Below are 17,864 nucleotides of genomic sequence, written 5' to 3' on the forward strand. Positions count from 1 at the left end.
TATCCCATGGGAGTTTAAGAATTAAAAAATAAATAATTTCAAATTGGAAAACTAACAATGAAAATTAATTTCTCATTTAAAAAAAAATCAAATTGATTTTTTTTATTTTTTAATACAAAATTTAAAATAAAATGTAAAATCATATTATCAAAAAAAAATGTTCAAATTTTTATCTTTGAAATTTAAAATTGAAAAAGCAAAAAGTAGGCACCCACTTTCAATAATTTATGGTACATGATGTTGTTGGGTGGGCTCATATGTCAATTGAGTGTCACCTAAGATTTCATTATTAAAAAAAATATGTTGGAGTTAGAATATTATAATGGATTTTATAATAAGCTATAACTAAGAAAATAAATGTTCTCTAATTTCTTTTAAATATAGCTTTTAAAATAGAAAAAAAAATATCCTACAAAATAAATTTAAAATTATTTTAAAATTTTGATTATTTTAATCCATTATTATTATTATTATTATTATTATTATTATAATACAATTACCAAATATATTTTTATTTTCTATTTTTAAAAGCAAAAGACAAATAACCAAATAGATTAACATTTATAAAAATTAAAAGAATAATAAAAAATATGTTTTTATTTTTAAAAATGGAAAAATATAAAAATCAAAAAACCTATTTTCATTGAATTAATTGGTTAAAATGGATTAAATAATTTCTATATTTGTGAATTTAATATTTTCCTTAAATATTTCAAGTATTTACATATATATTTTATAAAAAAAAAATGTTATTTTTACAATAAAAAAATAATTACATTTTTGTCAAAATATGACAAAAAAAGAAAAGACGGTTTGATTCGATTAATCAAATAACCCTTTTCATATATGCCTAAAAAATCACAAAATGAAAACTTTAAAAAAGGGTTTCATACACTTTAAAGTCAAATGAAATGGTTAAAGATAATAGATATACCGACAGTACATATGTGGTCAAATATATTATATTTGACTATAAAATACATAAAATTCTAATTATTTTTTAATAAATATAGTAAATTTAGATTTTTTAAATTTAAAATTTTAATTCATGCTTTTTTTCTTTTCAAGGGTATGAACGAAAATGCACTTTTCCCCCCCCACAAACACCTACCAACCACAACTCAATTAAAGCAATGTGGAGAGCTTCACATGTGTCCTATAATTTTAAAAACAAGAAAACAAAAAGCAAAAACAAAAACTTTAATTAACAAATAAATGGGTGCATCAAACCAAACTACTTTTTCAATTCACATGATCATAAAAGAACATTCACAATAGGGTCACAAATTCTATCCCTATCATGGCACATATGATTGTAGTCTTCAATAGGTGGCTTTGGTGGAGGGCACATTCCACATTGGATGGGAACATTCTATCCAAAATCTACTTGGGCATTCCCACCATTTAAGTAGTTTGCAAGCTTTCAAAACCCTTGTCATGTCATAAAGAAGAAGGCAAAGGGGTCCAAATGAATTACTAGCTTTTAAATCTTTAATTCTCTATTTTTCCTCCTTTACCATTCTAGGTCAAATCCAACCCAACCCAACCCGAAATCAGATCAAATATTCTCAAATTCACTTTACTTGTGTTTTTTTCTCTTTTATCAATCTAGGTCAAGTCCAACCAATCGAAGTTCATATCGAGAATTCTCAGATCTACTTTAATCTCATGGATAATTTAGGTTCCCATGACCCACACTTTCGATTCATACTACAAGTTAGTATTTATATTTTTTTTTAGCCTAATTTTCAAAATTTGTTATTGCCAACTTGAATACCTAGTTAGGCACTAGTTGGGTGGGTTGGGTCAACATAAATTGTAACCTAACAAAGTAGGAAGATTAAAGACTTAACTCTAGTTTGATATCAAAATTATCTTCTTTTATTTATTTATTTTTTTTGAGAAAAACGTTTTAAAACATAGAATTCAATTAGGTAGCATTAAACATTACTTTTACATCTAGTAGAATTTTTCTACTAGTAGACATCGATGTTAAATGACTTATCCTAATTGTTATTTGAAAAAGTCAAGGAAAAAAATGAAAAGTTTAGGTGGGGTTTATTTTTTTATTAAATAAAAAATAATAAAATATTTTATTTTTTATATTTAATTAAAAGTAATATATAGATATTGATTAACATAACTAAACTGAATTTATTGATAATAAGTTTATTTTAATTATGTTGGTCAATATCAATAAGTTACTTTTAGTTGTCAAATATTTTGACTTTTTCTATTTAATAAAAAAAATAAACATCACCTTAATATCAAATTAGATATATATATATATATATATATATATATATATATATATATATATATATATTAAATGAGAAAGTACCAACAAAATTTATGTCTATTAAAAGTAAAATCCATTATAAAAAATGAGAAATTTATTTATATATTTAAAAAGGGAAAAATAAGTTTTTGCTTATTAATTTGAGAAAATATGGAAAAAAAATCCTAAAATTTGAAAATCCATTTTATTTTCACCTATATAAAAATATTTTAAAATACGAACAAGTGACTCTCTCACATATGGATGTTTAATTATAAATAATTAATCACCATTTTGATTTTTTTTTTAATAAAAAGAAAACTTCTTAATAGTGAAATATCTTATTTAGCATTTCCATCTTTTTCCCTAAAAGAACAAACATTCCAAAAGGAATATGGATATGGTTTGAAGAGTGTGGGCATTTGAAGTTGTGATGCCTTGGATTGTAGATAAGTTTTGAGTTTTGTAGGGAATAGGATTTATGGTTTTTTCTGCCTTGGATTTTTTAGGGTTTGTGGTTTTTTTTTCCAAGAATGACCATATTTTGCCTTAAATATACTTTCTATATAAGAGGATTTGGATCTTTTAGGGTTTTTAATTTTTTTTTTTCATGTAAAGATCCTTGAATGCAATGATTGGTAGCCAAGAAAATTTAAAAAGGAAAAAAAAACATTATCTTAAGCCAACACCATTACATCCTAAGTCGTTTGAACATAATTTATCAGATGAAAGCAATACGGGAAAATCTACATCAAAATCAATAAGTATTTTCACACAAAGTAGGAGATAATTTCATTCCATCCACTTATAAATTGATATTGTTGATATGACATCCGAAAATTGATATTAATGACATGACAAGTGAAAATCTACTTATTAAATTGGTATTATTGACATGGCAAGTGAAAGATACATTTGAGGAAGTAATTACATGACTTATAAAAAATGTGTATAATTTAAAAAAAATATTTAAATGAATGAAAAAAAATTTGATTTACAAAATTTGAGTTTTTTTTTCTATAATTTTATAAAATAGAGATCAAAATCCACCATGTCCCTTTAAAAATCTCTTTCATAAATTTTAAAATTTAAGATGATGAAAAAATGTTGATACCCTCAATTTTTTTTAAATAATTTTTAAAATTATTATATTTTAATGCAAAATTTTAAGGATTATTAAATGATGCTATTATTTTTTATTAATAGAAAGTTTTGATCTTGCTTCCCTTATAAAAAAAAATAATTATATTTTCAATGATCAAGAAAAATTCTTATCATCAATGTCCCAGAAAATTATAATTTATTTAGATTAAATATTAAAAAAATAATTAGAAAGGCAAAAATTCCTAGTAATTGTAAAATTTAAAAACCATTTACCCCGTTCTAATATTTTATTTATTTATTTGAAGTTTGAAAAAATAGATGTAAAATTTTGATTCCAATAGGGGCACAAAGGTAATTTAAGTAAGGAAGTGTAAGAGGATGAGCCATGACTCTTTTTTTTAATTATTATTCAGACCCAGTCAGAGCTGACCAAAGCCACATCTTCCCATTAAACAAAAACCACTAACCTCACAGGCCCGTCACAATAGAAAAATCACTGCCCACAGCATCCAATTTGATGCAGACTTTTCTTGTTTGTAATTGTCATCATGCTTCTGTTTTTTCTATTTTACAAATATATATATATATATAAGATTTTCAAATTTAAAAATATTTTTTAAATTAATGATAATTTTTCGAGAATTTGTTTTAAAAATAGGATGATTATTGAGAATCATGAGAAATAAATGAAAACATGGAGAAAATATCTAAAACTTTTGTTTTGTAAATACATGCACAATATTCTTCCAAAATAAAGAAAGAAAAGTTGATTTTTTTATAATTTCTAAAAATAAATAAAAATTGTTTAAGATTTTATTATTTTAAAACATTACCAAATAATTTTATAGGTTTTGTTTGATAATAGTTTTTGAAAACATTTTTTTAAATTGTTTTATAAACTTTAAATATTTTTACTAGTTTTTAAAAATAATTTTTATATATAGTATTTTATTTTTAATTATTTTATATATTTATATAATTAATTTTTTTTAAATACTCAAAAAATAAGTAATTTTTTATTTTTTATTGTTATACGTGTTTTTCTATTTTTTTATTATAAAAAAAAGAAATCTGTTTTCGAAAACAGTTGCCAGATTCTTTTAATCTCCACCTAGTTTTATTTAGGAGATTTTAATGGTATTTGATAGAATGCTAAACATGAATTTCATGCTTTTTTTAATATAATTTATCTTTTTTTTTTTTAAGGAAAATATATTCATATTTTTCTAAGCATGAGAGACAAATCTTTATTTAATTAAAACATTTTTAAAAGATTTATTAATGCACCAGATTTTTGTATATAAAAAAAAATATTTTCAAGCATTAGAAAATGCTTTGAGCGAGCTCACACATAGCCCTCATGAGGGTCCCAAGCTTTTGATTGGACGGTGACAAAACTTCAAACACAGCGCTGCCACCCTATCACTCTTCGTTTTTCAATTTCCTCATCCCTCGTCCTCTCTCTAATCTCTCTGTGGTTCTCTTTTTCGCTGAATGAGACGGAGAGCCCAAAACGATGTCGTTGCGGAGATCGATCCTCTCTCGAAGGACCTTCGCGCTATCCAAATCCTTCAAGGAATTTAGAACCCTAGACTCCTCCGAGTCGAGATCCGAGCCTGCGCTGCGGCCCAGAATCGTAGACGATGACGTTTCCGACGAGGAGGAGGAGGATTCCGGTGACGGCGCCGCCGGAGACTCTGGAATCCGGAGGGTGGACTCCGGACGCGGCGATTCGTGGTCCACAATGCTACCGGAGCTGCTCGGGGAGATCATTCAGCGAGTGGAAGCAAGCGAGAACCGGTGGCCGACTCGCAGAAACGTCGTGTCGTGCGCCTGTGTGTGCAAGAGGTGGAGAGATATTACCAGAGAGGTCGTGAGGTCTCGTCTCGATAGTGGCCAGATCACTTTCCCTTCTTGCCTCAAACAGGTTCAATTTTTTTCCTTTTTGATTTTTAAAATTTTAGTTTTGTGTATTTGTTACGGCTTTGGTTGATCTTCTTTGGTTTTGATGCGTTTGATTTATTTCCTTTTGTTGTTATTTTTTTCGAATTTATTGTGAAAATTTGTGATTATTTTTTTGGGCTTTGTTTGAAAATTACCGTTTGTTCTTTCCTCTTTTGTGTTAATTTTGGATTTTTATTTTTATTTTATGAATTTTGTTTGTCATTCTCAGCCCTTTTTATTTTTTATTTTTTATCTACCACTGGATGCCACTTTTCCTCTGTTAATAGAATTTGATTGATGCTCTTAGACTCTTAGTTTATCTCGCTCTGTTTTTTTCCCCATTTTATTAGCATTTGGATTTTTAGCACAAACTGATTTTCCTCTGGTTGATTGCCTAGAAAACGAAGGAAAGAAAAGAAAATGAAAAATTCTGAATCTTTAATCTCATTTATGTTTCCAGAAATTTGGAAATATAAATCTCCCCGAAAAGTGGGTGGATAATCTATATCTTGAAGGGTAGAGGTTTGTTTTTCCATGGCCCCAAATAGTGAAGAATCTGAGGTTAAAATCTTCAGTTCACACGGAGCATCTAGACTTTTTGATTGTTGAAGTTGACATAATTGCGGGAAAGATATTCATGCGCTGTAGAAGCAGAAATGACAGAATTAGGAGAAAAGGAATTTTCTTATGAAACAAGTTGTAGCTTAATAGCAAGGTGAAAGCTGACTTTTGTCACCCAAAAATGATCTCCTTTGTTCAGCCCTAAGGAAGGTCCTTTTCTTTCTCAGACTTTCCTGATTTTTTGTCTTTAGTTTTGGTTTAATGGAAGATGAAAAACTGTGGGTATTATCATTATTTGTTGACATGATGTTTAGCTGATTTGAGTTATTATAATTATTGTTGGTAGATAGAAAAGATCTTGAGATTGATGGTCTATTTCTTTTTGTTAAATGCAGCCGGGACCACGCAACTCTGAACATCAATGTCTTATAAAACGGAACAAGAAGAATTCAACGTTTTACCTTTACCTTGCTCTTAGTTCGTGTAAGTAAATGTTTGTTGGGTGCTTTTTGCAACACAATGAAGAACATTTAAACCGCTTCTTTGATTGGATCTTTTGGGTTCTTCTTCCACAGAAAATTAGTTTGAACTGAATGCAATTTCCATGATTGACTTTTCAAGCTAAACGTTAGGTGGCATCTCTCATATTGTCAATCCTCTGAATTGGTTTTATGACAAAAGGCATTGACTCATTCAGAGTCTCCAGTCTTTTTGGGCCAAAAGAACTTGCTGCATAAATGCTCTTTAATAGAATATTGACTTGTTCCTTTCATCACAAAACTTGTATGGTTTCGCAGGCAAGAGAAAGGAATGGAGTGTGGTTGACAACAGTGTGGAGGAATTTGATGTTCTTCAAGAATGTATAAAATTATTTTGGTCCATAGTTTCAAAGTGGCTCAATGTTGTCAATCTCTTAGTGGCTAAGAGGACAGAATGGAAAGGGGATCCAACTATTAGTTGATTATCAGTTAGTTTGTTGGTAGATAGTTTTGCATAGGACCATTGGCTTGAGCAATGAGCTAACATGCATGTGATCCGGTGCAGTGTAGCCACATGAAGTCCTCAGATATGACAATAGGATAATGAAGTACGAATCTGGAATTTGGCCCCTTTTTATTAGGGGCTTCTTAATAAACTTCTATTTGCATATCAAAGAGAGAGAAAAAACAGAAAGAAAAAAGAAGCAAGGATTGATCACATCTTAGTCAAAACAAGATGAACAAGTTTTCTCTCTCTCTCTCTAAAGCTGTGGTTATTCCTGCCTCTCTAGCAGTGACATGTTGGGCAATCCCATTAGATTGGACATATTGTTCTCTTTAAATGTCTCTCACCTTACCATTTTAGGTAATCTTTAAGCTTTTTATTTCCTTTTCTTTTTTCTTTTCCTTCTTTGGATGCATCAGTCTGCTTCCTTTATATTCTACTTTCCATAATCTCTTTTGCTTCTACAAAATGAGGGGGAAAGGGAAATAGGTCAATTTGTTTTTAACTGCCATAAAGGCAAGAGGGTTAGTTCCTTTGGATAATCATTGGTAATGAGGTAAGGAGTGGTTCTTTGGGATGATGTCATGAATGGGTTTGACTTATTTTTAAGAATGTAGGTCTCAAAGTGGAGAAAGTGGAGAACGTGAGTGTTTGGAAGCACATTTGTTGTGTGAAATATTCCTGTGTGGAGTAGTTCTTGCATCTTCATGGAATTGCAATGGGAGTTTCCCTGTTTGATGGATGTGTTGCTCAGGAATGTGGTCTTTATTAGAAAGTTTTGTGATAAGGGGTTTCAAAAGTGTCATATTGTTGTTTGGGAATCTCTGAACCATGGAGGTTGTTAATGAAGAGTGATGGGGAATGGTGTTGGTAGTTGGCTGACCAAGTTATTTGGCAAGTTAGTGAAAATGAAAGATTTGCGATTTCTCTTTATGAGTGGTTAGCTAATAAAGGAGTTGGATTCATGTTGATGGAGTTATATGGTACCTACAAAAAAAGGTAGCCTTCTTCATTTGGATAGTTACTCTGGATAATCATTGACAATGGATCATCCAACAGCGAATGGACCGTACCAGTATCTGTCTCATGTGCAAAATATGGAAGATCATTTTTTTTTTCATTGCAAAGAATTTTTGACTTGTGGGCTTATGTTTTTATTTTTTTCCTCTTGGTAGTCCTTGGGTATTTGCAAGTTTGAATTGAAGATGGGAAAAATTTATTCACTTTCCTTCTGCTGAAAAATCTTAGGAAGAACCGAAGAACATAATTTATGTTTAATTAGACTTTTGGTGTGTATAAAATTATATATTATTCCCAAAATGTTTCTTGAGAATTGCTGGAGAGTTCTAAATGACATCGTCTTTCTGGATGTTTTTATTTTCTGATATACAAAATAATGCTCTCAAACTCTTTAGTATTTGGATCAAATTTTAATGGGAACAATGTTGGCCATCACCTTGATATGAGCCTTAAGTCTCTGTGGCACAAACTTGGTGGATTTCACCTGACCCCTTCAAACTTTTCATGTCTAAAATATGTGCCTTAGTTGCCAGCTAAATATCGCAGATCTTGAAGTTAGGTTAAACATTTGTTCCTCTATAGTTGTACAACTTCAAATATTCTTGGAACTTCCGTATCAAACAGTCATTTATCAAAGTTTGATTGGTCAAGACCAAAGAAATGTAGTGAATCAAGAATATTTTCGAGACAAAATTTTTTGTTTGAACTTAAAGACATCTAATTTAGTTGTTTACATATGCTTTTCTCTTTTTCTGTTTTCTTTTATTATCTATATTTTATAATTTAATCTTTTAATCAATTGAAGTATGTAAGTTACGGATTATATTTTTGAGAATTATGTTAATGTCTAGTGTCAAGGGCTGACATATAGCTTTGCATCCACTTCTCTCCTTTGATGTATATATATAATGCATATTTTCTCCTTTAATGTTGGTACATGTGTTGTAAATGTTTCAATCCTGGCTCATCTGAGTGTCCTTTTTCCCTCAGCATTCACAGATAAGGGGAAGTTTCTCTTAGCTGCTCGAAGATATAGGCATGGTGCTCACACCGAGTACATAATATCACTTGATGCTGATGACATATCTCAAGGAAGTAATGCTTATGTTGGAAAGTTAAGGTAAGTCATTTCTTTTAGGAAATGTTAAGGTAAGTCATTTCTTTTAGGAAATGCTAAGGTAAGGAATTTTCAATGTGGTGCTTCTGCTTCTGAAATTATTTAGTAACATATAAATATGTTTTTTAGTTTCTTTGTGGATAATCTCTCTTTAAATTTTCATTCCACGATGGATATGTATGATTTTTTCCTGCATATTCCCAATTTCTGCTTTAGCATTCAGTTAATGAATGTTTCTGTCAGCTATTTGTTTTTATAAGTAAATTAATCCTCTATGCAATGCCTACAAGGATTGCAATCAACGTCCACACATCATTATCATCTGCCATTTTTTTTGCCTCAAAAAATGAACTCTCATTGCATAGGTTCTTTCTGGCTATTGTATAGTTACAATTTCATATTTGCATGCTGAAACTATCCTTTCAATTTGTTTTCACAAAGTTCTAATTTATTGTATAATATAGAAAAGGTTGACGGTTAATCTGCTATCCATGCGGAAATGGAACACTGTAGCCATTACTCTTTTTTCTTTCTTTTACAGTTACATGGTACACTCCAAACTTTTTTTTTTTTTTTTTAATTAATGAAATTCTTTTGGATTTTGCATATTAAGTGTTTGGCATATTTGTTTCATTATAAAGGAGAGTGGTGTGTCAAAGTTCCATTAAAAAACAGTTGTCCATCCATTTTCCCTGTCAAGAATACATGTCTGTGTTCTAGTAGGAGCCTAAGAGGACAAATGCTTAGCTCTCTATTTTTGCATATAATGCTTGTGTCTTTAACAGGGGTGTCATGGTTTGCTAACAGACGGTGCTCAGGTTTTTGTGTTACTGTTGTACCCCAGTTTTCTTTGTCAGGGGTATCTTAGGAAGGAAAAAAAGACCACCTTAGAGGTGTGCCTCAATAACAACATTTATGGGCATAATTTTTATCTGCATTTCCTTTTCATTTTCCTTTTTGGAGATAATCTTGACTCAATGAAAAAAAAGTGGTTGGTATTTTTATTATTGTTGAGCCCTAGTGGTCTTTCTCTTGGGTTTTATGGGTTGCACATGGTTGTTTTGTTTTGGTTTGTGGATGTGTTTTGAATGTTTAAACAGATGTTGAACCCACAAATTTCACGCTGGTATATAATCATTGTACTTTGTAGCTTAAGGACTTGATCTCTCTTTCAAGCCTCCAAATTAGCAGTACCTGATATTAGAGATTCCTAACAACAAACCTTTTATATCCTTATAGAATTTTTCCACTCTGCTTGTACCAGTTCAACATAGATTGAGATTCTTTCATGCCAACTGCATTACACTGCAGAATTATTAGTTCCCTTTCTTGGATTCAGTTATTATTAATGTTTTGCTTTTATATGCACTTACACAATTGCCCTGCTACTTGCATTTTCTTGACCAAAGTGCATTTGCTCTATGGCATCCATTACTCATTAATGTTTCAGCTCCCTACTTAAATTCATTTGGGAGGTTGGAACCTGTCCTCTAGTTCTTGTTACTGTTTTCATGATGCTTCTTGTCTTGGTTTTTTATGTTCTTCAGTATTTATGTTCATTATGGATCATTGTATGAAGCGAAACAAGTAACAAATATTGCGTCAATACCTGTATATATCTTCTCACTTGGTCTCTCAACCTGTGCAGGTCGGATTTCCTTGGAACCAACTTCGCAATTTATGACAGCCAGCCCCCACACAGCGGTGCAAAGCCCTCAAGCAGCAGAGCTGGCCGACGTTTCGCGAGCAAGCAAATAAGCCCCCAAGTTCCAGCAGGCAACTTCGAGGTTGGACAGGTCTCTTACAAGTTCAACCTCTTGAAATCAAGAGGACCAAGGAGGATGGTCTGCTCACTCCGCTGTCCATCCTCAGGAGAAACTGCCAACAACAAATCTCCAGACAACTCTGACTTGAAAAAACCCGACCCTGCTGCTCCTGGGTGCTCAATCTTGAAGAATAAAGCACCAAGGTGGCATGAACATCTGCAATGTTGGTGCTTGAATTTCCATGGTCGGGTGACTGTAGCTTCTGTGAAGAACTTCCAACTAGTTGCAACAGTTGACCAAAGCCAGCCAGGCGGTAAAGGAGATGAAGAAACTGTCCTCCTCCAGTTTGGTAAGGTCGGCAACGACACTTTCACCATGGACTATCGGCAACCCTTATCAGCCTTCCTCGCATTTGCCATTTGCCTTACTAGCTTTGGTACGAAACTGGCCTGTGAGTGACAGTATTTTCCTACTACACGTATCCATGAAAGAAATGGGTGGTGGGTGTTGTTTTAATATATGTTTTTCGATGGTTGTCGCTTTCCATACTACCAAACTTGTTCAGTTTGGTTTGGGGAAAGCTGTGTAAATGCTGTTATTTGTATGAATGTATGACTTGGACTTTGAAATTACTTGTAACAAACCGTTCTATTCGGATGCTAAGTCAGCCTTGCCCCAGACTTGTGCTAGGAATGCTAATAAGACGTAAGCTAGAAGATGCAGAAAAGGGAGCTTGTTACTCAGTCGGCCTCCCCAACTTTGCTAGTAACACTCTAATCAGATGCACAAAGGGAAATACATTGCTAAGTCAGCCTAATCCCCAACTTATTCCAGTAATGCTAATAAGATGCAAGTTAGAACAAAGTGCCTTCATTGTGCATGCCTGTTGTTTGTCAACATATAAACAACAAATTCAACAAGGAACAAAAGCCAGGATTGATAAAAATCGTTTGAAGCCAGTTTCTTTTATAAGTTTCCAGAATAAAAGTGTTTTTCATGTTTTCCAAAATAAAAAATTTATTGGGGAATTTTAAATGTTTCTAATGTGTTTTTTTATATTTGAAATTATTTATTAAAAATAATTTTTATTATAATATTTTATTTTTAATTACTTTTCATATCTTTGAATTACCAAACATGTTTTTGGATCTAGAAAACAGTTTCCAAATAGGCTCATGCCATCTTATTTCTACTTGATCCCCAATTCTCTCAACCAAACTCATCAAGAATAGATTCATACAGCAAGAGAAACCATCAATAGACCAGTGCAAACTTGCAGAGCAGATCACTGTGTCACACCTTTGTGTTTAGTGTTTATCTTAATCTATATATAACCAAGATGATCTCCCAAACCCAATCAGTCATTTTTCATCAGATTCATTCCACTCCTTTTTGCAGAAGAAGACCCAAACACAAAAACTCATGTACACCAGAACAACAAAACTCGGAAGTTGCTCAAGTTTTAGGACTCCACAAGATACAGTAGTAATGCAAACAAATTTTCTTCAGGGTGTTTACTAGAGGCATTGTCTTTCACTTCTTTCCTCGCAGCTTCACACCAAGAGCCCTTTCCAGTTTGGTGATTATCTGTTGATTTGGAATGGCTTTTCCTGACTCATACTCTTGTATCACTTGGGGCTTCTCATTAATCATCTGCAAAATATAACAACGATCAAAGTGATATTAGATTAAGTACGAACTAGGAACAGAGCCGGACAAAAAGAAGGAGAGATACTTGAGCTAGTTGAGCCTGGGTGAGTTTCTTATCCAGTCGAGCTTGCATGATGCTTTTCTTCAGTTCGGTTGGTACACGTTCATCTGTAGTCAAATTTAGATATCACATGAGATAGATTTTAGCATAATGTGGGAAGTCATAGGTTCAGATGATACTGAAGGCAGAAGGGAATGATATGACAATAGCTGCAAGCAGGGCAACATATATGCTGGAGGGCTGGAGAATAATTTCAACTAGGAGAATGGATGACAAAACATTTGATTCAACAAAGAAAGGTCTTTCTCCATAAAACCATCAGTCATCTCCATGAAGGTAATCTAATTACTGAATATCTTCCTTTCATATCTTAATATTTGCTTGGTCACTCTTTTATAGCCTCATAATATTCATGGAATAAAAAGGTAATCAACATGTCAAATCAATTGAATATCTAACACCAGCTGTGTCTCATAAATAAGTTCAATGAGATTCTTAAGATAAAAAAATATGGATTAGTATACCTTGGTATTGACAAGAAAAATTACGATATTTAGCACCACGGTATACAAATCAATACCAATGTCATTTACACAATTTACCAAAGGCCATTGCTCATTCAACACCCATGTTAAGTTTAAAAGTGATCCACCTTTCTTAAAGCTTACAAGGAGTGCTATCATTTTTATCCATTCCTTGCCAAACCATTTTGCTAATTTTTCTCTACCCAAGAGTGGATAGCAAACAACAATCCACCAAAAGCATAGGCGAAACAATTTGAACACGGGACATCAACCCAAACCCAACTTATGGGCATTAGTGTCCAAGCAACATCATATACAATATCAAAAAATGTATTTAGTTTATCAACCAATAAATCAAGAGATGCCACAAACTAAACTACGTAGCACAATTTGAAAGTGCATGCTTGAAAATTGTTTAGCTTGGGTTGTTCCTTCCCTCGGTCTCCTCGTTTTAGATAAACATGGAGCCAAGCACATGGTTTCTTTTGTAAAGGGTTTTTTTACCCGATTGAGTTGTACATTGTTGCATATTTTGTACAAGTTCTTGTTTCATACATACTCTGTCTAGCTATTTTGCTACTCCTCTCAGTTTTTTTTTTAGATCATTCATTGTATTTTGGACTGACTATTCATATCCTTCACTTGCACTTACATTTCATATCAATGAATAGTTCGTTTCTCTAGTGTTTTAGAGACAGAAACACAGATGTACTCACGAGTAAGATTCTCTGTTTCTTCATCAAGCTTCCTTGTGTTCAAAGAAGTGCTGCTAGAGGCAGCTCTGTTTGTCCCTGCACTTGCTGCAGCAGAAAATAGAAATCATCAAGAAATAAGACTGGTTCAAATAATAATAATAAAAAAGATTTAAAAGTTTATTTTCTTTGATACCCAAAATTTGAAAGAAATCAGATAGAAATTAAACCATCAAAGGATTTCACTCTGTTTCTTTTGCTATGTGTTCTAAGCAACCAAGCAGAAGATAAAGCCTTACAAAATAAAGAAATAAGACTAGATTCCCATATAGTAAAAAATGATTAAGATTTTCATTTGTTTCCCTAGTCTTGCATTTTCCAAGCAACCAAACAGAGCATAACATCTTCAACTAAACTCATCGAGAGCTGAGCCTTGGCTTCCAAATAATGAGAAAGATTCAAAGTTGGATTTTTTATTTTATTTTATTTTATTTTATTTGTTCTTCAACCCACATTTTCTCAGCAAACAAATAAGCTTCTGGGTCCCAAATATTACACAAAAACAAAAAGGGTTCATTCTCTTTCGTTTTTCCCATATTTTCTCAGCGATCAAACAGAAAATAACATCTTAAAAGTAAAATCATGAGAAATAAACCTCAGTTCCCAGACAATGAAAAAACTGCATACCCCATTTTTTTCCATTTGCCCACATTTTTTCAACAACCAAACACAAACCAAAACCTCTAAAAAAACCATCTTTGGTCGCCGAGAAAATCAAGGAAAAGTGAAACCCAGGAAACCCAAAACTCATCAACAACTCGTTAATCCATCGGAAAATAAAAAATATTTTTCGATTCTCATTCTACCCTCCAAAGATTTCTTCGAAAAAAACAACGAAAAAAAATGGGGAAAGAAAGAGAAAGGGGAATACACTTCTTGACAGTCTCGATCTCGGCGCCCATGCGACGGGCGGCGTTGACGGCTTTCTCGTCCTTCTTGGCGGCGGCGTTGAGAGGCTTCTTCCGGATCACCACCGGTTCCCAGTCCTGCGTCAGAGGTCCGGTTCCTGCCATTGTTGATTGCTTCTGCCTCACAAGCGAGGAAACGCTGCGTTTTATAACTTTGGGATTGTTTGTTTGCTGGGATTATACTATCCTCTCTAGGGATGGCCTGGACCTGCACCAACACATAAGTATCCTTAGAAAAGGGACACTTGGCCCTGGTTTAAAATAACCTCTTCCCTTTAAAAAAAAATAAAAATAAATAACATAAAAAGAAAGAAAGAGAGAGAGAGAGAGTTCTTGGAATTTTGATCTGAACTCGATCCAAATTAAGTGTTCTTCTTCCACATGTTTTTAGTAGTTTCCTGAGCGCCAAAGCAAGTCAATTATTCAGTCTCTCCTTCGTTAGGGTTTTCAACGGTACTTTCTCTCTCTCCCTTCTTCACTCTTTTCTCGATCCTAAATTTTTCTGATATGTGATTTTTGCATTTTAGTTAGGGCTTCTGTGAATTGATTTTGAGTACTGGTTTTATGGAGGTGGGTTTAATTTTTGGGGAGTTCATTAGCTATGGGATTTTAGGAAGAAGGGGAAAGTGTTGTTGGGGTAAGCCTCTCTAACAACACCAATTTTTGAAAGATTGGGGCACTGATTGATGACATGTGGAGACCCAGATCCATCCTTGTATCCTTGCCAGAGGTTTGACTATTTTTCTTTTCAGTTCTTTATGTATTGTGATTGATGGTTCATTGTTTTTCTATTGCATGTATCTTGAATTTTGTTGAAATGGTGACACTTTGAAGTTTTAGTTGGAAACTGGGCTGAAGCCTATCGATTAATCAATTCCCTGGAATGGTTGGATCAAATTTTATGCAGTTTTATTATAGAATATATGTCTGTATCAATTATCTTATATTGTTGCAAGAACAGTTGGGTTTACTTGCGGGCACTTAGATACGTAAGCTCAATTATTTTTTCCTATGTACTATACTACTATCTTGACCTTTAGAGTAAAGATTTGGGTTGCCATGGGATGGTTTTCTAATTAAGACAATCTTCTTGCAAATCTTACAGTGCTTCCAATTACCTTATGTCTTTGTTTTTGTTGTGAATCAATGGACAATTCTAAGCTGAAAATATCCTCTCTCTCTCTTCTCTGTGTTTTGAGTGATCTGAATAATTAAGAATGTGAACTATGGGACTCTGACAATCAGACTTTTGTGTTTTTTCCCATTTCCTTTTTAACCATTTCTTGGGGAGAGAAATCTGTTTCTACCGTGTGACATCAAGGTTCACCATTCATCTAGAATCTTTTTATTTTTTGAATCTTTGATGGAACTATAGAATGTTGGAATTTTTATGTGTGGACTTACATAATCAATTTAATAATGTCATAAATCAGTGTTATTTATTTTTGCATTGTGGTCCATAATGGGACTGGACACATATTGTTGCTTGATTTTTTATGGGCTCACCCTAATTCACTTGACTGACCCATTAAGTCAAGTGGTGGTCCAAATAATGTGTGTGATATATATATATAGAGGTGTGTGCTTTTGGAGGTGGACGACTCTCTCTTTTGTTCTCTTTGAAGAACACTCCCGGCCACACACTCACACACTCACACACTCCACTGGACTGAATTTTGGGAGACAAGGGAAGAGTTCATTGATCGCTCATTCTCGGACCATCACGCACTCGGAAAGCAGATTATTGGATATCAAAGGAGAGCAGAAATGGCTTCCCAAAGCACGAACCAAGGTAACGGATTGAATTTTGCTGGTAAATGCATGCTTAATTGTCAACATGTGATCCTATGCTATTTAAATTTTCATCAATTGGTATCAGAGCATGCATGATTGACATTTGAGCTGCAATTTTGGGTTAATTTTTGGGTTTCCCGTTTCCTGTGGTGGAAGCCATTTTTTTGGAATTTTATTTCTCGTTTGATGTTGATTCTCTGTTTTCAAGCCCGATTGTTGTTGGAAACTTGTAGAGAATATTGTTTGGAGCAAAACCCATCATTTTATTTGATTTTTGGAGCTTGTTTGGTGGGATTTCGAGAATTAGGGCTTGCTTTGGTTCTTCCTATTATGCGTTTTTTGTGCAAATTTTGGGATTAGATTGAAGGTTTGATGTTTGAGGATGGAAATCTAAGCGTTTTTTGTCGGAAAATGCCCAAAATTTTGGCCGAAAAAGGAAAATTTTTTTTTTCTCCTGCACCAGGCCGTGTTCAGCTGGAGAAGGAGATGAATAGTGACGTGATGACGTCATCATGACGTCATAAAAAAAAAAAAAAAACCAAAAATTTTTTTTTTTTTTGTTTGTTTGTTGCCTTGGTATTCTTGGATTGATTGTGCATATGCTAGAATTTTTTATGCATTTGTTAAATTTTGACTTTATTGGGACAATTATTATTATTATTGTTATTTATGGTATAATTTTTCCTTATATCAATAATGTTGTCCTATGTCAATTTTGTTAAATATTTCAATTTATTGAGGCAATGAAGCACACTTGTGTGATTGCCTATCGCAATTCCAAGTGTGTCAAATTGTGAAAATTGAGATATTTTGAATTTTATTCATGACAATAGTGAACATATGTGTGATTGCCTATCGTGATCCTATATGTGTCAAATTGTCCTTGTTGAGATAATTTAACTCCCACATTTGATTGTTTTATTATTGTGATAACTAAGGTCCATACGGGTATTGTAATTGTCCTATCGATGATAACAATGCTTGGTAGGATGCTTAGATTGGTGAAGGAAATTAATTGTATATTATGAACTGTACTAATTTTCTTTGCCCTTTCGGTAATAAAATTAGTACATTTTGGTTGTAATATTTAATTAGTTGTCCTTACCGCCGTGGAATTTTTTAAAAAATCCAAGCTATTGCTAAATTGAGAAATTATGGAAATTAGCAAATGCATGATATTGTAATAACATGCATACTGTTGAATTTTGCTATTTTCCAGCTACAAGCAATCCTGGTATTACTCTGCAATTGTCTGCCATCAAACCTCTTACTGGAATAATTTTGAGGAATGTTTTGAGTCTTTCAATGTGCATATGGCTATGCACATTTTGGACTGGGCTTTGAGAGTTGATAAGCCAAGTAAATTTGAGTTCTTCCATATTGTGGCACAAACGCCTAGGT

At 32.8% G+C, this 17,864-nt stretch overlaps 2 protein-coding genes across 2 annotated transcripts; one reads left to right on the forward strand and one right to left on the reverse strand.

Moving 5' to 3' along the window:
* Positions 1-4,696: 4,696 nt before the first annotated feature.
* LOC100854941 (tubby-like F-box protein 7) lies at positions 4,697-11,437 on the forward strand. The gene is made up of 4 exons (XM_003634617.4): positions 4,697-5,309; positions 6,283-6,370; positions 8,882-9,011; positions 10,657-11,437. Exons 1-4 carry the CDS (start codon positions 4,899-4,901, stop codon positions 11,231-11,233), a joined length of 1,206 nt encoding a protein of 401 aa, XP_003634665.1. The 5' UTR covers positions 4,697-4,898; the 3' UTR covers positions 11,234-11,437.
* Positions 11,438-11,978: 541 nt separating this feature from the next.
* LOC100854999 (multiprotein-bridging factor 1a) lies at positions 11,979-14,774 on the reverse strand. The gene is made up of 4 exons (XM_003634619.3): positions 14,633-14,774; positions 13,726-13,809; positions 12,510-12,592; positions 11,979-12,427 (listed from the first exon to the last, which is right to left on the reverse strand). The coding sequence occupies exons 1-4, from the start codon at positions 14,772-14,774 to the stop codon at positions 12,308-12,310; spliced, it is 429 nt and encodes a 142-aa protein (XP_003634667.1). The 3' UTR covers positions 11,979-12,307.
* Positions 14,775-17,864: the final 3,090 nt, after the last annotated feature.

Source organism: Vitis vinifera, chromosome 19 (genome assembly GCF_030704535.1).
Source record: "Vitis vinifera cultivar Pinot Noir 40024 chromosome 19, ASM3070453v1".
NCBI lineage: Eukaryota > Viridiplantae > Streptophyta > Magnoliopsida > Vitales > Vitaceae > Vitis > Vitis vinifera.